The 22920-nt window shown below is 48.9% G+C and overlaps 1 protein-coding gene across 5 annotated transcripts; it reads right to left on the bottom strand.

The window, feature by feature from the left end:
• Positions 1-361: 361 nt before the first annotated feature.
• On the bottom strand, positions 362-22740 carry LOC115165555 (nck-associated protein 5-like). 5 transcript variants are annotated; one of them, XM_029718753.1, is made up of 13 exons: positions 22453-22740; positions 19668-19785; positions 9819-9948; positions 9598-9705; positions 9345-9464; positions 9036-9134; positions 6052-8721; positions 5478-5890; positions 4990-5104; positions 4784-4859; positions 4320-4613; positions 1387-1535; positions 362-1232 (listed from the first exon to the last, which is right to left on the bottom strand). In XM_029718753.1, the coding sequence occupies exons 3-13, from the start codon at positions 9942-9944 to the stop codon at positions 969-971; spliced, it is 4434 nt and encodes a 1477-aa protein (XP_029574613.1). In that variant the 5' UTR covers positions 9945-9948; positions 19668-19785; positions 22453-22740; the 3' UTR covers positions 362-968. The 5 variants fall into 5 exon arrangements, with proteins under 5 accessions (XP_029574613.1, XP_029574612.1, XP_029574611.1 ...); XM_029718752.1 differs by having other exon boundaries at positions 19610-19785; XM_029718751.1 differs by having other exon boundaries at positions 362-1229; positions 9819-9975; positions 19610-19785.
• Positions 22741-22920: the final 180 nt, after the last annotated feature.

A 22920-nucleotide genomic window follows, 5' to 3' on the forward strand; every position in this document is an offset into this window, starting at 1 on the left:
CAGCTACTTGTCCGGTCTGCTTATTTTAGGCATGCTACCTTAGGTTAGTGTGAGGCAGACAGAAGAATGCGCGATAGGGATAGAGAGCACTTGCTTCGTGAGGTGTCTGTACCCAACAATACATTATCAATACAACAATACATTAAGTGATTGATAGTTGGTATTCAGCTATCATAAAAATATGCCTTATTTATTTTGAAGAACTTCTAAAATAGGGATTTTGTCAGAGCATAGGCAGCAGCTCAATAGAGATGGGATGACTTGGAATGGAATAATAAAGTAATCAAACGTAATATACACAACTGAAATATTTTATTAAATTAATGTGAATAAATGGTGCAGTAATGGGCAGTCACTGACATCATTGGACTTTAGTTGTTTTATTCTGTGTTACAGCATTTAATTAGCAAAATAAATAATCAAAATTGAACCGAAAAGACCTCAAAGCCCTAATCGCTCAGCACACTATTTCCATAATCCTACAATTATATAAATAGCTATTTTGGTTAGCAGTGTGTTCAGTTTGTCCAATTTTCTCTCCTGTCATAAAACAGTGTTAATGTGAATAGTCTATCCTTTGGGTTGCAGTTATCCTGAGGAGAGGTTTGTCTTTCCAGTTAACCTTGAAACATACAGTAGCTGGTGAGAAAGCAAACATGAAAGTTTTAAGGGGACACCATCTTATCACAGACCATATTCCTCTAAGGATGGTCAGCATCACTTGTACCCTTTTTACACTACTGAGACAAACTAAGCTTGGTCGGACCAAGCTATATCCGGCTGGCCTGGTTACGCATCCGCCATAGTAGCTAGAACCATTCTGGAAAGAACAATGTTAAAAGAACATTTTGGAATTGGAGCCAGCCCAATATGGTTCAGGTTGGTACGATAGTGTGAAATGGGTATATCTTAGCACAGTCCATATTCCACTAAGGTGGGTCAGTCGGCACCATAGTAAGATCTGCAAGTCATCCCTGGCTGCCACAGGAAGAGAGACTGTCGTAGAGAGAGTCACTGAGTGACTCGGGGGTCTCTAGGACCTGGGGGCGGCTGGGGGAGAGGGCCTCCTCAGGCCTCTCCCTCACCAGCTCCAGGCCCGCCTCCCGGCCAAGGCCCATCTCTGGGGCACTGGGCGTACTGCGGATCTTCCCCCGTCGGCTCAGCCCTGTCTGGGCCGGCACCGGCAGACTGCTGGGGTCTATGTTACGAGATCCAGAGGAACCACAGGCCTTCTTTAAGGTAGAGAGAGGGAAGGAGGAGGGAGAAGAGAGACTCAATAGTAAAACGTCACAAATCCACAATACATTTTTTATAATCCTATTATAAATGAATTACATATTACAAATGCAAAATGGTTAGTCTGAAATTATCATCCTTTCAACCCACCCCTCTGAATGGGGATCCATAGGGGGCCGTCTCCACCTCTTCTTCCACGGCCAGGTACATCTCAGTGGGCCCTGCAGGGGTCTTCAGGTTGGGGAAGGTCCAGGTCTTGGAGCGGGGGGACAGCATGTGAGCTCCATAGGCTTCTGTGTCTGCAAAGGTTACAAAATATATTTTATTCAAGATTATTCTCAATGAAAGTCCATACATAAAATACATTGTTAATGTATAAAAGTAATTTCAAGGAGAAATTTGCTTTTTTAAACCAAATCTATTTTTGATGTAAAAATGTTTTGAGAAACTTAGCCCAACCAGCGATTAACTTCCTCATCCTCGTTGTGCAGTATGGGTCTCTGAAAAAAAACATTAACAAATGCTGCAAAATCACCCAAATATGTCCTTTTAGAAACAGAAATGCTCTCATTATAGTGATGCCGATCTTTAGATGTTGTACACATTAAATTGTGTCATTCCGAACTTTATCCGCAACATTAAATTCCATTTTGTGCGACTCAAGCCATTTCCCCTATCCAGCTGTTCCACCTCAAAAATGACTCCACTATTATTATAAAACATGCCTACAAGGGAGGTGCAATAGTGATGCAGACTATGAAAATGAAATTCTAAGAACTCCGTGATTATGAATTTTACAAGACTCCCCAGGGATCCTACTAATCAATTAAAGTCTCTGATCCATGATAAACAGTCAAAGTTTTTGAATGAAGGGGAAATTGCAAAGACAGAATGAGTACATGCAAGTTGACTGCCAAACCACACCTGTCATCTACACTCTCCCCAAAATTCACAAGAGCATGATGCAACCTATACCAGGCTGGCCCATTGTGAGTAGTAACAGATCTCTGACAGAGAACATTTCATGAAACCCTGGGTGACCTCTCTCCCCACCTACACCAGAAACTATTGATTTTATACATCTCTGGACCACATACCAGAAAATTATATTCTGTGTACTTTTGATGTTACCAGTCTATATACTAACATCCCCCACCAGGGCGGCCTAGAGGCCCTCAAGGTCTACCTCAGTGAACTTCCCCAGCACCAACTGTATTGTGGAATTGGCTGAACTGGTACTAACCTCCAACTATTTTCTCTTCAGAAGATACTTTTTCTTACAGACCAAAGTTACAGCGATAGGGAGCACTGTGGCTCCTAATTATACTAACCTACAATGCATTCCGAAAGTATTCAGATCCCTTGACTTTTTCCACATTTTGTTACGTTACAGCCTTATTCGAATTAAATCGTTTTTTCCCCTCATCAATTTACACACAATAAACCATAATGACAAAGCAAAAACAGGTTTTTAGATTATTATTATTATTTTACAAATATCACATTTATGTAAGTATTCAGACCCTTTACTCTACTTTGTTGAATCACCTTTGGCAGCGATTACAGCCTCGAGTCTTCTTGGGTATGACGCTACAAGCTTGGCACACCTGTATTTGGATAGTTTTCCCCATTCTCTGCAGATCCTCTCAAGCTCTGTCAGGTTGGATGGGGAGCGTCACTGCACAGCTATTTTCAGGTCTCAAGGACATTCAGAAACTTGTCCCGAAGCCACTCCTGCGTTGTCTTGGTTGTGTGCTAAGGGTCGTTGTCCTGTTAGAAGGTGAACCTTCACCCCAGTCTGAGGTCCTGAGTGCTGTGGAGCAGGTTTTCATCAAGGATCTCTCTGTACTTTGCTACGTTCATCTTTCCCTCGATCCTGACTAGTCTCCCAGTCCCTGCTGCTGAAAATCATCCCCACAGCATGATGCTGCCACCACCATGCTTCACCGTAGGGATGGTGCCGGGTTTCCTCCAGACTTGATTCTTGGCATTCAGGCCAAAGAGTTCAATCTTGGCTTCATCAGGCCAGAGACTTGTTTCTCATGGTCTGAGAGTCCTGTAGGTGCCTTTTCCTGAAGAGTGGCTTCCGTCTGGCCATTCTACCATAAAGGCCTGATTGGTGGAGTGCTGCAGAGATGGTTGTCCTTCTAGAAGGTTCTCTGAATGCCAAGTGTGCAAAGCTGTCATCAAGGCAAAGGGTGGCTACTTTGAAGTATCTCAAATATAATATATTTTTGATTTGTTTAACACTTTTTTTGGTTACTATGATTCCATATGTGTTATTTCATAGTTGATGTCTTCACTATTATTCTACAATGTAGAAAATAGTAAAAATAAAGAAAAACCTTGGAATGAGTGTGTCCAAACTTTTAACTAGTACTGTACATTTTTTATATATTGAATGTTGATAGTTTGAACTGATATTATATATTTTTACCTCCTGTTTCAGGAAGTGATGTCACTCAGCACTGCCCCTATATATAGGACCTTCCACATGGGATATGGATGCCTGATGAAGACCTAAGGGTCGAAACAGAACAATATCACCTGGGAGCACGAACAGCAGTGTGCAGCGTTTTCCTTTTTATTTTTAATTCTTTGTGTAGCCTGCTGCTAGAATGGACAGAGATGTATTGCTCGAGTCACAACAAAATTGAATATAACGTTGAGGATAAAATTCAGAATAACACCATTTGATGTGTACAACATCTAAAGACCTGCATCACTATAATGAGAGCTCTTCAGTTTCTTAAAGGATGTATTTGGGTATTTTTGGAGCCTACGTTCATGTCTTTTCAGAGCTCCCGTACTGCACAACGAGGATGAGGAAAGCGAATCGCTGTTTGGAGTATGTTTCTCAAAAACAAGTGAAGTCATATAAAAAAAAAGGTTTTGGGCCCTTCTAAAACATGCCATTTACATCAAAAATAGAGATTTGGTTGTATAAAAGCTCCAGTTTATCTTCATTATACCAAATCATCGGATTGCTATACGTATTACGGGTATATGTTTGATTTAGACAATTGTGATGTACAGTATTTGATATTATGAACTTATGTATACAGTATTTCTCAGTATTGTACCTTCATGAATGACCCCAGCTGTTTGCCTGGGCATGCCTTTCCCCTCCAGTACAGACCCGTACATTACCGGGGCCGTCATCTCTCTGTGAGATTGATAGCACTGCTCCATGGATGAGGGCTCTCTGTCCAGGGTCCTAGCTCTCCTCCCTGCTCGGCCAGGAGAACCAGAGGAGCCATGCTCAGCTCCAGCCCCCCTCATCTTAGACAGGCTTCTCCCAGGTGTACCACTACAGTAGTTAGGCAGAGGGAAGGTGCCAATGCCACTGTCCAGGGTGTAGGTGGAGGCACCAGAAGCTAGGAGAGAGAGAACAGGGACAATCAGTGTATGTCCCTTCATGTCTCACAGACTGATTCAATTCAAAACCTTCTCTAATTTGATTATTGATTAGATTTGGTAAGGATTAACACAATCTGAGATACTCAACGCCTCCATGAAAAATGATTAATCTGCTCAGTTTTGTTACCTGCGAAGTGATGAGAGTGAACTGGGTCAGCTAAATTCTCATCTGAGGGGACGTTGCTGATCAGATGTTCTGATCCCTGATTAAATAAAAAAACATTTCTCAAAACACACATTTACACATACACAGAATAAAGTGGAAATACTCACCTTCTCCATTCACACACAGAATAAAGAAAAAGATTAAATCGCAATTAATCTGTAGTTTACCTTCTGCATGTCCTCCCCGCTGGTGGTGTGTCTGCTGAATGGTCTGGAGGTCTTACAGTCAAAGGAGAGGCGTCTCTGAGCCACACTGATGCCACTGAAGTCCTTCCCATCCACCCTTTAGTCACACAGAGGTAAGATGTTGTTCAAAAGAGGAAAGGCAACAAACATTTGACTTTTATCTTTGCACAAAATTCACATTTTAGATTAAGCTTGATTAAAGACATACTCCAGCGATACAAAAACTGCAAACTTCACAGAGTAAGCCATTCAAGGAGTTAGTCTGATGATGCCCTCTGATGTCATCGGCCTCCCCCTTGCTTGAGGCACAATAGAGAACAAAAGAGGAACAGCCCCCCCTTCAGATAGTGCTTGGCGATAGTTAATTAAAAAGATATCAACACAAAAGTTGTTTTACTTCAAACAAAAGCAATAGAAAACAATCCTAACAGACTAAACATAGAATCCCATAGCTTATATCTATTCCTCACCTGTTCAGTAGCTGCTGCATGAAGTTGTCTGAGCGCGCTCCCCTATACATCACAGCCAGCTGGCCCTGTGACTGGTCCATCACCACCTCACAGGAGTGGCCCCTCCCAGACCGGTCCATCCCGACCCCCCCGACCCCGTTCACGTAGGCCCTCTCCTCCTCCAGAGCTCTCCTCAGACCCTCCGCCTTCTCCATCAGCATCGAGATATTTAGGCTCTCCACCCCCACCCCCTCTCCTTTAGACTTAGACCCCGCCATTTTGGAAGGGATATTCAGCCTCCACTCTCCACCTTTCTTCTCGTCTTTGACCTTAGGTGGTATGTCTGGTTTGCGGCTGAGAGCTGGGAGTTTGCTCTTCTTCAGGCCAAACCAGCTGGCGATCCCGTTAGAGGCCTTCAGTTTAACCTCAGTAACCTGTTAAAAGTCTTTATTTATCAAATTGCTGACAGCAAACACTGTGAAATACTTTATACTTGATATTAACACAAACAAATTCCAGCTCCAGAAAAAATTTGACATGTCACTAATAAATAACGCATAAAACAATATATCACAGAAAAAACAAACATTTATACCTGTCCTCTGTCCTGTTCTGCCAGCTTCAGCATGTTCTCCTCGATACCCTTCATCACCTTCTCCTCAATGGCTGACGTGGGGCCAAGTGTGGGGCTGGAGACAATAGGGACAAGGGGTCTCTTCTCCTCCTCCTGCTGCTGCGGTTCTGACATTGGCATTGGGAGCGGGGGAGGAAGGCTGTCACCGTACACTGTGGTGTTTCTCTTGTTTGCGTTGAGTTTGCTTCTGTCCTCTGACTTGGAGGAGTACCGGGGGACCAGGGCTGGGGCCTCCAGGGTGGGCTTCCCAGTTCCAGCTGAGGGAGCCAGGCCCTGGCACGGTTTAGACGGGGACTTAGGAGGGGCCTTGCTGGGGCTGCTGGTGCTGTAAGGGATGCTGGGTGCAGGTTGTTTACCATGGTAAGACAGGTTCAGAGAAGCCGGGCATTTCATGTTGTTGCGTAAAACTATGGGAGTGTCAGTGTTTGGCGACGGGAGGCCCAGTTTACCTTTGGGGCTGTCCGTCTTAGCCACACCCACTCTGGATGAGAGCGTCTCCAGCTCTGCCTTGGTGACTGAAGAGCCAAAGAGAGACTTAGCTGCTGGATCGTAAGGCTGACAGCCACCTGGGAACTTCAAAGCAACGCTACCAGGAATACCTTTAAGCTTACCATCCAGAGAGTCTGTATATTTCGAGTGTCTTTGCTCCTCTAAATTACCATCCACAGGGCTCTCCTCTTTCTTATTCCTGTCATCGTTAAAATAGACTATACTCTCCTCGCTCTGAGGCTCTGGCTTGTCTACTGGCAGGAGCACATTGACTTGTAAATCCTCTGAGCTCCTCAGCTTGCCAAGTGCAGCCAGCCTGTCTTTGAATGTGTGACTAGACTCGGCTGGCTGCCTCCCTGGCCCTGCTACCCCAGAAGGCCTCTTGGGAATGGACGAGGGATCATGTCTCTTGGCTGGGAGAACTGGAGGCTGGGACTGGGAGAGATCAGAGTTCTTTATTGTGGCCTCTCTAGTATCCTGGTCCTGTGATCCTCTGTCTTTCATGCTGGCGTAGTGAGCTGGGCTGCTCTGATACTGAGCTGCTCTGAGGGCAGAGGGGTTGGGCAGACTGTGGTGGCCGTGCCAGACTGGGCTCTCTATGTTGCCATCCTGATCGGACGAAGATGAGGAGGATGAGGAAGAGGATGAGGAGTCCGAAGCAGGGGACAAATGCTGCTGCTGGAGACTCAGGACATTGTCTTTCTGTAGTAGTGAATGAATTGGCTTCCTGTCACTTTCTGTTATGGTATGAGAGAAAGATGATATGTTTACGTTCTCTGGGACCTTGGATTCTTCTACCTGAGCCGAGGTGGAAAGTTCCAACATGTTCTCGTAGTACGGGACCTTCTGCGAAGAGGCCCTGGGTCTGTGCGAAGTGCCAGGGGCCAGTGGATCGGGGACACCATTGCTGGTCTTGGGGGCCAAGAGGCTGCTGTAGCAAAGCTCCTTGGCTGGAGGGGAGCAGGCGTCCTCAGGCTGAGGCGGGGAGGTGGGGGCTGAGGCTGAGTGCGTAGTGGCTGGGTAGGACTCGGACCTGGCGGGTGGAGGAGGAGGCTGCCTGGTCCTTTCTGTGGTGGTGGCTCTGCGTGAGGGGACAGGGGAGTGGTACACCTCATAGTTGTTAGTGCGACAGGGGATCTTCGATGTGCGGGTGAGCTGGGGGCTCAGACGGACAGGGCTGGCCCCTGCCTGGGTCCTCTCTGCCATTGTAGGGATCTTTAGGAACTTGAGGACCCTGGACGGGGAATTGATGGCAGCGGCTTTGACGTCGCTGAGACATGATGAAGGGATGGGGCTGAGGGCCACGTTGGCTCTCCCAGAGAAATCCCCCTCTTCTACTGGGCCACCGTCTTTCTCTGGAATAACTACATCACTCAACACGTTATCACTGTCATTGGAAGAGAAGAGAAACCCATTCGTTTCCAGCTCACAGTATGCTAGCTGAGGGTTGTCCTTCACTCCAGGGACAGGCAGCTGGGAGGTAAACAAACTACCATCCTCATCAGACTTCCCTTTAAGACAGCTCTCCTTCTCTGTGTCCTGGACCTGCCCAGTCTTTAATCCAGCCTCTGGGCCCTGATTGGCTGGACTAGTCTGATCTACAACTGTGATTGACAAGTAAGAGTTAGGACCTGCTGGTTGCTGGTGGTCAATAATTGTCTGTTGTTTCTCCACTGATGTGCTCTTGATGTGGCATTCACTGATAGCAGCTGTGGTGGATGTGTCTTTGACATGGTTCGGGGTCGAGTTGAGCTTTGCAGTACTACCACAAACATAGTTACATTTGACTGGACTGTCTGTGCTCTTTTTGAGGTGCGTAGGACATAACTGCCCTTCACCATTCATGTGCTGCTGTTGTTGCATGTCGGAGTCTGAGCAGGAGCAGAGTGTCTGGTGCTTCTTACATAGGTCTCCAGCAGCCAGGACAGCCTCTGTGGACATCAGGACCTGGCTGTAGTCACAGAAGGTGATGCTGCCTGCAGAGGGGTGGAACTTGAGGGGGTCTGTCTCCTCCATCTTTCGAAGGACCTCCAGAATGTGTGCTTTCTTCTTGAAGAATGGGGACAGGGCATCCATGGATGCGGCTGGGCCTCTGGGGGGAGTTGCTGGGGCCTGTGGCAGTGTGCGGTGAAACCCATTTCCCTGTGGAGAGAAAGATTGTCAGGTCGTTATTATAGAAGTGAGTGTGTTCTCAATAACCTTACTGGTTAAATACAAGGTAATAAACAAGATTGAATTAAGTGATTTCAATAACACTTCCCAGACTGCAGCCTCAATGTTTAACAGAGATTACAAAGTCAAGGCCTCTTGAATACAATAGTGAAATAGAAAGAAAATGCCATTTCATCTGAGAAACCTTGGAACCCACAGAGTATGTCATGACAGCTAATGTTGGAGGAATGCTGGAGACTACAGCCATGTTTTAGGATTAAGTGCTAACAGTGCTCTGTCCTCACCTTGGCTTGTGCGTTGCTCTGTGACTGTGACCCCACCTGCTTGTCAGAGACATTGTGCAGCAGCTGTGTATTGTATACTGGGAGGGGTCCTGGCTGCACCTGTAACATGAGATTCAATGCAATCATGTACACCACTTTAAGCACAGCATTGTTATAGGAATCTATACATTACAACAACATGAAGCAAGAGGTATAACAGCTGAGAGATTCATTTCAAATACTCAGCAGACATTGGTGTAGATGTAGAGCCTCCAATGCCATAGGAGTCTGCAGCCATGTCTCAGGGCAAATTGTGACGTTGCTTTATACCTGGTCGTGAGAGCTTGACTGGTTGGGTAGCTTCTGTTGGAAGAGCTCACACAACACTCTGTTCTGTCTCTCCAGGTCAAACACATGCATCTTCAGCTTGATGCACTCCTCTCGCAAATCCTGCAAAGACACACAGAACACACACACACAATGTATAGCACAACTATAAGTTAACCACGATGACAACCCGTGCCTTACTGCTTGTGGTTCAAAATTGTGTTTTGTCAATGGTGGGTTGTTTGTTGCAAATTACCTTTTGGTTGAGGAGGGCTTGGACCACATGGTTGGCCACCTCATCCAGACATCTCTCATATGCTTCTCTTTGACTCTCATTGGCCAACAAAAGAGCTGAGTTTTCTGCCTGGCAACAGGAAGACAATAGATTATTCATAAATGTTAAGATATTTTTTATATGTTAAAACAGAAATAAAAGCGCTGAATGTGGTAAAATTATATAATATTTGGTTGGCTCACCTCTAGCTCTCTGAGTCGGTCCATCAGTTCTCCGCTGTTCTCCTCTTCCTCCAGGTAGTCCTCAACGTCTCCCTCGTCTGACTCCAGGTTTTCATCACACATCCTCGGTTCTGTCTCATCAGACATGGTTCTCATCATGAACACAAGAAGGCGGTTCCTAATGTTACAATCGTCTCACTTTACTCACAAAACCACAATGCACTACGTAACCACAAGCATAAGTCTACCCTTGCCTTGAGACATGGCTGTAGACTCCAATGGCATCTAACAGCTAGACCAAAGGAGACATAACAGCCTCATCTCAGGGCAATAATCTACAGTTGAAGTCGGAAGTTTACATACACTTAGGTTGGAGTCATTAAAACTCGTTTTTCAACCACTCCACAAATTTCTTGTTAGCAAACTATAGTTTTGGCAAGTCGGTTAGGATATCTACTTTGTGCATGACACAAGTAATTTATCCGACAATTGTTTAAAGACAGTTAATTTCATTTATAATTCACTGTATAACAATTCCAGTGGGTCAGAAGTTTACATACACTAAGTTGACTGTGCCTTTAAACAGCTTGGAAAATTCCAGAACATTATGTCATGGCTTTAGAATCTTCTGATAGGCTAATTGACATCATTTGAGTCAATTGGAGGTGTATCTGTGGATGTATTTCAAGGCCTACCTTCAAACTCAGTGTCTCTTTGCTTGACATCATGGAAAAATCTAAAGAAATCAGCCAAGACCTAAACAAAAAATTGTAGACCTGTAAGGCTCTAGGTGTAGTGGGTGCGAAGTCAGGCGCAGGAGGCAAAGAGTACAGGGTAGTGCTTTATTCGCACACACGGCAAACATAAGCCACTCCACTAAATTACAGGGCGCACACAAAACAAACGCCCCAAACACTGGGGACTGAAACAGTCCGGAGAAAACCCACGACCGAAAACACGTCAGACACAAGCGTGCACAGTAGCAACACACAAACAATCCCACACACAGAGCAGGCGGGCCTACTGGCTACAATAACCCGACTAATCAGCCTAACACAAAACAGGTGAAACCAATAAACAGAAAGGGGAAAAAAGGGAATCAGTGGCAGCTAGTATGCCGGTGACGACGACGCTGAGCACCATACCACCGGTGCCACCAGCCTAGAGGCTGGAATGATGGGAGTAGGATCGATGGGCCGGTCCTCCGTGTCATAGAGACGGGACAGCGCGTCGGCCTTCGTGTTCAGGGAGCCTGGTCTAATAGAAATGGTGAACCTGAATCGGGTGAAGAACATGGCCCACCTTGCCTGACGCGGATTCAGTCTCCTAGCTGCCCGGATATACTCCAGATTCTGATGGTCGGTCCAGATGAGAAAAGGGTGCCTAGCCCCCTCAAGCCAGTGTCTCCACACCTTCAGGGCCTTTACCACCGCTAACAACTCCCGGTCCCCCACATCATAGTTACGCTCCACCGGACCGAGCTTCTTCGAAAAGAAAGTGCAGGGACGGAGTTTCAGTGGCGTACCCGAGCGCAGTGATAGCACGGCACCCACCCCAGCCTCGGACGCGTCCACCTCCACTATGAATGCTAGAGGGGTCCGGGTGCGCCAACACGGGTGCATCGGTGAACAGAGCCTTCAACCTATCGAAAGCTCTGTCAGCCTCTGTCGACCACCGCAAATGCACCGGCCCCCCCTTCAGCAGTGAGGTAATGGGCAATGCCGCTACCTGGCCAAAACCCCGGATAAACCTCCGGTAGTAATTGGCAAACCCTAAGAACCGCACTTCCTTCACCGTGGTTGGTTGGCCAATTACGCACGGCCTTAACGCGGTCACACTCCATCACCACCCCCGAGGTGGAAATGCGATAACCCAGGAAGGAGACGGCTCGTTTGGAGAACACACACTTCTCAGCCTTGACGTATAGGTCATGCTCCAGCAGTCTACCAAGCACCTTGCGCATCAGAGACACATGCGCGGCGTGGGTGGCGGAATATATCAGAATATCATCGATATAGACAACCACGCCCTGCCCGTGCAGGTCCCTGAGAATCTCGTCTACAAAGGATTGAAAGACGGCTGGAGCATTCTTTAACCCATACGGCATGACGAGGTACTCATAATGACCCGATGTGGTACTAAACGCGGTTTTCCACTCGTCTCCATCCCGAATACGCACCAGATTATACGCGCTCCTGAGGTCCAGTTTTGTGAAAAACCTTGCTCCATGAAATGATTCCACCGCCGTAGCGATGAGAGGTAGCGGATAGCTAAACCCCACCGTGATGGCATTTAGGCCTCTATAATCAATGCACGGATGCAGACCTCCCTCCTTTTTTTCACAAAAAAGAAACTCGAGAAGACGGGTGACATGGAGGGCCGAATGTACTCCTGTCCCAGAGATTCCGTGACATATGTCTCCATAGCCAACGTCTCCTCCTGTGATAATGGGTACAGTACATGCAACTCTTGGGAAGCACAGCGTTTACCTGGAGATTTATCACACAATCCCCCTGTCGATGAGGTGGTAATTTAGTCGCCCTCTTCTTACAGAAAGCGATAGCCAAATCGGCATATTCAGGTGGAATGCGCACAGTGGAAACCTGGTCTGTACTCTCCACCGACGTGGCACCGATGGAAACTCCCATACACCTCCCTGAACACTCCTCTGACCCCCCCTGGAGAACCCCCTGTCTCCACAAAATCCTGGGATTGTGACTAGCCAGCCAGGGAACCCCCAGCATCACCGGAAACGCAGGCGAATCGATAAGGAAGAGACTAATCCGTTCCTTATGATTCCCCTGCATTACCATGTCCAGTGGAACCATGGCCTCCCTGACCAACCCTGACCCTAATGGCCGGCTATCTAAGGAGTGCACGGGGAAGGGGTGATCTATTGGCACTAGTGGAATTCCCAGCTTGATGGCGAGTCCGCGATCCATAAAGTTCCCAGCTGCGCCTGAATCGACTAGTGCCTTATGCTGGGAAGAGGGAGAAAAGTCACGAAAACAAATAAATACAAACATGTGACCAACAGGGGGTTCTGGGTGAGTTTGGTGCTGACTCACCTGGGGTGACTGAGAAGTGTTCTGCCTGCCTTCTCGACTCCCAGAGTGGACCCTCCAGCACCGGTCGGCCGTGTGTCCTCTCCAACCACAGCTGGTGCAGGAGGAGCCTCCTCCTCCGGTACCCCTCGGCACGGTCCCCCCTAACTCCATAGGAATAGGGGCGGGAGTGCTAGGAGGTGGAACAGACAGGACCCTTTCCGAACGCCCGCGGGCAGCCAGCAGATTGTCCAGCCGGAGAGACATGTCTATCAGTTCGTCGAGGAAGAGAGCGGTGTCCCGACACGCTAGCTCCCTGCGAACGTCCTCCCGGAGACTACACCGGTAATGGTCTTTCAGGGCCCTGTCGTTCCACCCAGCCCCAGCGGCCAAGGTCTGGAACTCCAACGCGAAGTCCTGCGCGCTCTTCGTCTCCTGCCTAAGATGGAATAGTCGCTCACCCGCCGCTCAGCCCTCCGGAGGGTGGATGAATATGGCCCGAAAGCGGCGGGTGAACTCTGGATAATGATCCCTCGCCGAGTCTGAGCCATTCCAGACCGTGTTGGCCCACTCCAGAGCTCGACCCGTCAGGCAGGAGACGAGGGCACTCACACTCTCCTCCCCCGAGGGTGTAGGTCTCACGGTAGCCAGGTACAGCTCGAGCTGGAGCAGAAACCCCTGGCACCCAGCCGCCGCCCCATCGTAATCCCTCGGGAGCGCCAGACGAAGCGCACCGGAGCCGGATGTAGGGGGAGGAGGAGGTGGACTCGTTGGAGGAACCAGAGGTGGAGAGAGGAGACCACTCCTCTCCCATCGGTCCATTCTCTCCATCGCCGATCCTATCCGATGGAGAACGGTGGTATGATGGAGGACGCGTTCCTCCATCGAGGGAAGAGGGGTGGCAGCTGCTCCTGCTGACTCCATTCAGAAGGTGCGGGATTCTGTAAGGCTCTGGGTGTAGTGGGTGCGAAGTCAGGCGCAGGAAGCACAGGGTAGTGCTTTATTCGCACACACGGCGAACATAAGCCACCCCACTAAATTACAGGGCGCACACAAAACAAATGCCCCAAACACTGGGGACTGAAACAGTCCGGAGAAAACCCACGACCGAAAACACGTCAGACACAAGCGTGCACAGTAGCAACACACAAACAATCCCACACACAGAGCAGGCGGGCCTACTGGCTAAAATAACCCGACTAATCAGCCTAACACAAAACAGGTGAAACCAATAAACAGAAAGGGGAAAAAAGGGAATCAGTGGCAGCTAGTATGCCGGTGACGACGACGCCGAGCACCACCCGAGCAGGAAGGGGAGCTACCTTCGGTAGGAGTCGTGACAAGACCTCCACAAGTCTGGTTCATCCTTGGGCACTAGCGGTTCTGGGGGGGGGGGGGGGCATCATGTTGTGGGGGTGCTTTGCTGCATGAGGGACTGGTGCACTTCACAAAATAGATGGCATCATGAGAAAGAAAATTATGTGGATATATTGAAGCAACATCTCAAGACATCAGTCAGGAAGTTAAAGCTTGGTCGCAAATGGGTCTTCCAAATTGACAATGACCCCAAGCATACTTCCAAAGTTGTGGCAAAATGGCTTAAGGACAACAAAGTCAAGGTATTGGAGTGGCCATCACAAAGCCCTGACCTCAATCCTATAGAATATTTGTGGGCAGAACTGAAAAAGTGTGTGCGAGCAAGGAGGCATACAAACCAGACTCAGTTACACCAGCTCTGTCAGGAGGAAGGGCCAAAACTCACCCAACTTATTGTGGGAAGCTTGTGGAAGGCTACCTGAAATGTTTGACCCAAGTTAAACAATTTAAAGGCAATGCTACCAAATACTAATTGAGTGTATGTAAACTTCTGACCCACTGGGAATGTGATGAAAGAAATAAAAACTGAAATAAATCACTCTCTACTATTATTCTGATATTAAACATTCTTAAAATAAAGTGCTGATCCTAACTGACCTAAGAAAGGGAATTTTTACTAGGATTAAATGTCAGGAATTGTGAAAAACTGAGTTTAAATGTATTTGGCTAAGGTCCATGTAGACTTCGGACTTCAACTGTACCCCAAATAACAGGGAGTGTTTAGCGATAAAGACATTCTCTTCTGAGAATGGAACAGTAAATCCCTCTTGTGTCAGGTTCTTGATGATGGAGAGATGTAACACTATTCTGCCATGTTAGACTGGATGTGTTGGATCAGATAAATGTTTAATTGGTGTATCCATCTGTTTGCTGGCTTTAGCTAGATAACTGAGGAATCTATAGTAATCTATAGCACACTGCGATTCTTTTGTCAAAGCCTATAGGAGCAGAACATATGGCCACTGCTAGTGTTAGGGTTCAGGGACAGCTGTAAGTAGAGGGAAGTTACTGAAATCATCCCCTCCAATGAGACCTAAACAGACCTGCTAGACAGGTCACGTAAAGTAAACCATACAGTAGGTAACAAACACAAACATACTGTTGGAATGATTCCATTCTAGAACATACTGTCGGGATGAGTCCATTGTACAACAAACATTCTGTCAGGAAGAGTCCATTCTAGAACCTGCTGTCGGGATGAGTCTATTCTCCTCTCATCCGATCCTCTCTCTCATCCTCCCTTCCCCACCTCTCACCTCACCCTCATCCTCTCTCCTCCACCTCACCCTGATCCTCCCTTCCCCACCTCTCCTCTCCACCCTCATCCTCTCATCCTCCCTTCCCCACCCTCATCATCCCTCCCCCACCTCTCACCCCATCTCCCCAACCCTCATCCTCTCTCCTCCACCTCACCCTGATCCTCCCTTCCCCACCTCCCTTCCCCACCCTCATCCTCTCACCTCACCCTCAGCCTCCCCCACCTCTCACCTCTCACCCACCTCCCCAACCCTCCTCCTCTCTCCTCCACCTCACCCTGATCCTCCCTTCCCCACCTCTCTCCTCCACCCTCATCCTCTATCCTCCACCCTCATCCTCCCTTCCCCACCCTCATCCTCTCACCCTCATCCTCCCCCACCTCTCACCCCTCCCTCCCCCACCTATCACCCCATCCTCATCCTCCCTTTCCCCTCCCTCCCTCCCCCACCTCTCGCCCCACCCTCATCCTCTCTCCTCCACCTCACCCTGATCCTCCCTTCCCCACCTCTCTCCTCCACCCTCATCCTCTATCCTCCACCCTCATCCTTTCTCCTCCACCCTCATCCTCCCTTCCCACCCTCATCCTCTCACCCTCAACCTCACTTCTCCACCTTCATCCTCTGTCAATCTCCCTTCCCCACCCTCATCCTCCCCCGCACCTCTCACCCCACCTCCCCACCTCTCACCCGCCCTCCCCAACCCTCATCCTCCCTTCCCCCACCTCTCACCCTTCCCCCACCTCTCACCCCACCCTCATCCTCCCTTCCGCCACCTCTCACCCTCCCTTCCCCCACCTCTCACCCCGCCCTCCCTCCCCCACCTCTCTCCTACACCCTCATCCTCTATCCTACACCCTCATCCTCTCTCATTCTCCCTTCCCCAACCTCATCATCTCACCCCACTTTCCCTCCCCACCCACCTCTCTCCTCCACCCTCATATTCCCTCTCTCACCCTCATCCTCTCACCCGACCCTCATCCTCCCTTCCCCCACCTCTCACTCTCCCTTCCCCCACCTCTCACTCTCCCTTCCCCCACCTCTCACCCCACCCCACCCTCCCCCACCCACTTCTCTCCTCCACCCTCAACCTTTATCCTCCACCCTCATCCTCTCTCATTCTCCCTCCCTTCCCCCACCTCTCACCCTCCCTTCCCCCACCTCTCACCCCACCCTCCCCCTCCCTTCCCCCACCTCTCACCCCACCCCACCCTCCCCCACCCACTTTTCTCCTCCACCCTCAACCTCTATCCTCCACCCTCATCCTCTCTTATTCTCCCTTCCCCAACCTCATCCTCTCACCCCACCCTCCCTCCCTCCCCCCTCTGTCCTCCACCCTCAACCTCTCTCCTCCACCCTCATCCTCTCTCATTCTTCCTTCCCCACCCTCATCCTCTCACCCCACCCTCCCTCCCTCCCCCACCCCTCTCCTCCACCCTCCCCTCCCCTCCCCTCCCCACCCTCATCCTCTCACCCTCAACCTCCCTTCCCCACCCTCATCCCCTCTCATCCTCCCTTCCCCACCCTCATCCTCCCTCCCCCACCTCTCACCCCACCTCCCCCACCTCTCACCCGCCCTCCCCAACCCTCATCCTCCCTTCCCCCACCTCTCACCCTTCCCCACCTCTCACCCCACCCTCATCCTCTCACCCCACCCTTATCCTCCCTCCCCCACCTCTCACCCCAACCTCATCCTCCCTTCCCCACCTCTCACCCCACCCTCCCTTCCCCACCTCTCACCTCATCCTCCCTTCCACCTCTCACCCCGCCCCACCCTTATCCTCTCTCCCCCACCTCTCACCCTCCCCACCTCTCACCCTCCCTTCCCCTTCCCCACCTCTCACCCCACCCTCATCCTCCCTTCCCCACCTCTCACCCTCCCTCTCCCACCTCTCACCCCACCCTCCCCCACCCCTCTTCTCCACCCTCATCCTCTCTCATTCCCACCCTCATCCTCCCTCCCTCCCCCACCTCTCACCCCACCCTCACCCTCCCTCCCCCCACCCTCCCTTCCCCACCTTCCCCCACCAACTCCTCCACCCCACCCTCATCCTCTTTCCCCCACCCTCTCCTACACCCTCATCCTCTTTCCCCCACCATCATCCTCTTTCCCCATCCTCATCCGCACCCCCCACCCTCATCCTCTTTCCCCCCCACCCTCATCTGCTCCCCCCACCTCCTCTTTCACCCACCCTCATCCTGTCCCCCCACCCTCATCCTTTTTCCCCCACCCTCATCCTCTTTCCCCCACCCTCATCTGCTCCCTCATCCTCTTTCCCCCACCCTCATCCGCTCCCCCACCCTCATCCTATTTCCCCCACCCTCTCCCCCACTCTCATCCTCTTTCCCCCATCCTCATCCTCTTTCCCCATCCTCATCTGCACCCCCCACCCTCATCCTCTTTCCCCCCCACCCTCATCCTTTTCCCCCCACCCTCATCCTGTCCCCCGACCCTCATCCTTTTCCCCCCACCCTCATCCTCTTTCCCCCACCCTCATCCGCTCCTCCACCCTCATCCTCATTCCCCCACCCTCATCCGCTCCCCTCATCCTCTTTTCCCCCACCCTCTATCCTCCACCCACACCCTCTTTCCCCCACCCTCATCTTCTCCCCCCACCCCCACCCTCATCCTCCAACCCCACCCTCATCCTCCAAACCCACCCTCATCCTCTACCCCCACCCTCATCCGCTCCCCCCTCCCCCCTCTCTCTTTCCCCAACCCTCATCCTCCACCCTCCACCCTCTTTCCCCAACCTCCAACCTCCACCCTTATCCCCTCCCCCCACCCTTATCCCCTCCCCCCACCCTCCTCTTTCCCCCACCCATCACCCCACCCTCCTCTTTCCTCCACCCTCCATCCTCATCCTCCCCCCACCCTCATCCGCGTTCCCCCACCCTCATCCACGTTCCCCCCACCCCCACCCTCATCCCCTTCCCCCCACTCATCCTTCCCCCCCACCCTCATCCTCTTTCCCCCACCCATCACCCCACCCTCCCCTTTCCCCCCACCCTCATCCCCTTCCCCCCACCCTCATCCCCTCTATGGCTCTCTCATATGGGCTGATATGAGAGAGCCATAGAGAAGCACTGCATACAAAAAGGGAGTTTGTGTACAAGGAGGACGGCCATATTGCCGCTTCCCTATTTTCCTCATTCTAGAATGATACTCAGGGGAAATGTACATCACCCAAACAGTTTACGATATCCCCGGATAAAAATACATGCTTTATTACAATCTGCAGTCTGTGATATTTATGAATCATATTGTACATACTTCCTTCATCTCCCACTTCTCTCTGCATTGTGAGATAAAGAGAACCCTGACTGTGATTCCAGTGTTTACTAGCTACTGTAGATAATGGGTGTCTGCCTGTGAGATGCATAGAACAGAACAGTCACCCCTCATCCCTTTAGTGCCTGATCACTATTAACCCTGATATTTGACTGACATACAGGAGGATCTATAAAGAGAAAACTTCTAAAGAGCAAATTGTATTTTACACCACCATCAATAAAATATGTAAACACAGTATCTCCCTCTGTTTCCTATTCAAATGGCACAAAACTAAAGCGAGGACGCTGAGAATCTGACAATGGCTAAAAGGACATGAAGAGAAAGCAGAGAGTGAAATACACAGATAACAAAAGGGTAACCCTGAACACCATAAGGTAGACATTGCTATTTCAGCAGCACTGCTCGTTTTCAATGATGTTCCCACCTCCACTGCGCTTTCCCCATAATATTTCCACAGAAAACAAAGAGGTCATGAAGTGCAATGACGCACAGTTTCCCAGTTTAAATGTAGAGAACAAGATATATCACGTAATCTGTGGGCTGGAACACAACACCTGTTTTCTCTAAAACGGTTGTAAAATGGATACCTGCTATAAAAAAAAAGTATGCTTGAGGACATGTGATGTGCTTTTATAAGGAGACAAAAATCTGTAACATTACACCATAAGAAAACAAATGTGTCATGTACCAGAAATAAATAGCCAAGCAGGGGGTCTCCCCAAAGATATTATCCAGCCAGAAGCTATTGCAAGGGGGGTCAGTTTTCATGGGTGGAACATACAAGACAAAGAACATAGAAAAGAACTGTAGACTAGAATAGAGTATTCTGGAACAAACAGTCACCTGTGATGTCAGCTCTCCTTAGAGCAGAGCACTCAGTCCTACTGGAACAGACAGTCACCTGTGATGTCAGCTCTCCTTAGAGCAGAGCACTCAGTCCTACTCCTTGGTGTGTAAACCACCTCTCTCTCTCGCTCACTCGCTCGCTCTAGTCTTCTCCCAATGTCAGAGCCAAAAAGCTGAGGAAAAACAAAATGACATGTTATCATCCTCTCTATTCTTCCTTTCTGTCATCCTCTCAACTGTTCTCTCATCCCTCCTTTTCCACCACTCACAGTATTCAGTCAGATTTGCTGACATCAAACATAATTTTTTATACAGTCTATGACATCAAGGCCATCTTGCTCCATCTTGATTTCCCAGATGCACACTCAGAAAAAACATCTCCAGAGAGGGGCTTCAAAGTGGTTTTAGCATGTGTGGACCTTAGAGAAATAGCATGTCTGTCATTATCAGGACCCGTATTCATAATGTGTCTCAGACTGTTGATCTAGGATCAGTTTAGCTTTTTGGATTAAAATAAGATTATATGGTCAGCGAGATCCTAGATCAGCACTTCAAGGCGCTTTGTGAATACGGACCCAGAGCAATGTCATGTCACCATCAGGACTGGGCCTGGTATGGACTTCCTGTCCTCCCAGACAGTCCAAGACCACAATCTGCCTCTCGCTCTCATCTTTCCTTCTTTTCATCTGAGTCATTGTAAAGTGTGATGAAAGAGAGATGGATGAGTAATTTAGCAGAGAGACCCAGTAGCCTTTAAGAAATCCCCTTTCATGTTCCAGTGATAATGCCATGTCATGCAGGCTGCAGACATGCAGTATTAAAATCACTGTATTGAACCTCCATGTAACCAGTCTGCAATCTGGGATTCCCCATCACTGTACTGTCATCGGTAGTTATGTTCCGTTTCCACAAGACTTGCCCTCATAGCTAAATGGGAACACACTCCGATGCTCTCTGTCATAGGTTAAGTCCCATGTGGCACCCTATGTAGTGCACTACTTTTGACCAGGGCCCATAGGCATTATATAGGGAAGAGGGTGTCATTTGGGAGGTTGCCTTGTCCTCATACTGTAGCTAGCTAAATAGGAGCATGCTTAGTCACTGCCATAGGCTTCAGATTCAGAGTCAGTCTAGTCTGGCTGCGTTCCTTCAGACAAGATGAGTTTAGATAAAGAGCTACAGTATTAGCTCTTCACTCCCAAGCAGCCCACAGGGAAACCAGAGCTGATCCTTTAGATCTTGTCAACTTCCAATGTGATTAGCATCAGCCTTTCTCACTTTGGGTTTCCAGCTGCAGATCAAACAGAGCAGAGCATTCTGCATACCGGTCTCAGTCAGAACACACCTGCTCCATTTGTGAAACTCCTGACCTGTGATCTGTTGTTGTGCAACAAAAACAACAACTGGTGTTAGAGATTATTCTTATGATCCACATGCCGTAGCCAAATAGTGTTATTGGGTGCACACACACCTGATCACATCCAAGAAACTGTGAAAAATGGCACTTCTTGAGCAATGATTTTCTTGAGAATGTGTTTTGCCTGTGGAGGTTGGTAACATTGATATTTATATCATGCTGTGTGTGTGAGGTAATCTGAATGGAGCTCAGAGTTCAAAGTGACTCGATCTGGTGTGATGCCACAAGGAATGAGCTGACTTGCAGACTACACTCTATATTTATGGAATGAGGGCAAGGCTACAGTTTAAATCAAAGACATCTCAGCAGAGCCAAATCCTTCAAGCTCCTTAAATCTTGTCAGTCAGTCACACACTTGGGGATTTGGCTGCTGCCGGGCGGAGGCTGTCTCAGGTTATATCAAACAGTACCCTTCCCCATCTGCCAATCTGGGATGGCACAGATTCAAGTTCTCTCGGTGTGAACAATCAAAGTGTGTCAACAGGTGATGTAAACAACATTGAAGACTCAGACAGACAAATTGAACAGGATCTTAAAAAGAGAAATCACGACCCGTAGGAATAAATCTGAATTAACATGACTATCAACACCGTCAGTAGCCTAAACTACAGTATGTCACATATTCAGACTATTGGATTCATTTGTTACTGTGGCTTCTGATGTTCAGACAAAATAACAGTGAGACTAATCATCCAATAACAAGATTTTGACCGAAAGTACAGGGGAGAGAGAGGGAATAACGGATCGGGGGAGGGGCGGAGGGACGATTCCCAAAAGAACCCAGAGGTTGGATCAATGCCATGTCTGAGACTAATCAACCTGAGTGGTGCAGGCCTCGCGGGGATATTTCCAAATATTTGCCAGGCAACCCCACCCTCCGTCCTCCCTACAGGAACTGCATTATCAGACTGCCAGTCCCGATACGGCGAGACTGGGGAGGCTTTGTCATAATTGGGCACATTAAACAGCAAACCACATGTGTACACATGCCCCTCTCCTATGATCTATAGAACAAACTAAATCAACCCCAATCAAATGCATCCATGTTGGGTTGAACAATGAAATTACTAAACATGGTTCTGAGTGCTTAGCGTTGCTCCAAAAATTGTCCACTGATGCTACAACAACAGTGTCAAATGTGTTTCATAATAACATAGAGGTTACATATGCCTGTGGGCATCTGATCTCTGCTTCCCAGGTTCATCTGTCCTCTCAGTCTCCACAGCTAATACGTCATATGGTGTGGTTCTGTCACCTCACCTGTCACATCAACTCTACATCTCATATCTACACAATCAATGAAATCTAAACACAGCCATAACGGCACAAAAGGGACAAATAGTCTAGACTACATTGTTAGTCCTAACAATAAAAACGGTTCACTATATGTTCAGATCTGCTTGTCCTAAAATGCCAGTCTCACCTTGCTTCATATCCTAGCATCCGCTCAAAGCATCCAAGAGAGCCCCAGTCTAAAGAAAATCAGTCGTTAAAAAAGCCCCACAATGTAAGTCTTTTCCAGTTGACGAAAGGATTTATCCACAAGGTGATGCCCTCTCCTCTAATAAGGAACTGTTTCCTCTAAACTACTGATAGAAAAAGGCCCGTCCTCGAGCATGTGAATTGTGTGCATCTCTCTCTGGCTGCCCTGTGCTGTGCCGTCTGCCTGCAGTGGCTGCCATATCTCCCATTGTTCCAGGGCGAGTGAGGAGGCAGGCTTCCTGCCCCAATAGACCCTGCCTACTACAATAACTGTAGACTTGCCCCCACTTCTCTCCTCCTCTTCTCCCCTCCTCCAACTACTGCTTCTGCTGAACATTAACCCTGCAGCTGCTGGTCAGGCAAGGCCATAAAGGAGCGAGAAAGAAGGAAAAGAAAGGGTGTTATGTTT

Source organism: Salmo trutta, chromosome 28, assembly GCF_901001165.1.
Source record: "Salmo trutta chromosome 28, fSalTru1.1, whole genome shotgun sequence".
NCBI classification, from domain to species: domain Eukaryota; kingdom Metazoa; phylum Chordata; class Actinopteri; order Salmoniformes; family Salmonidae; genus Salmo; species Salmo trutta.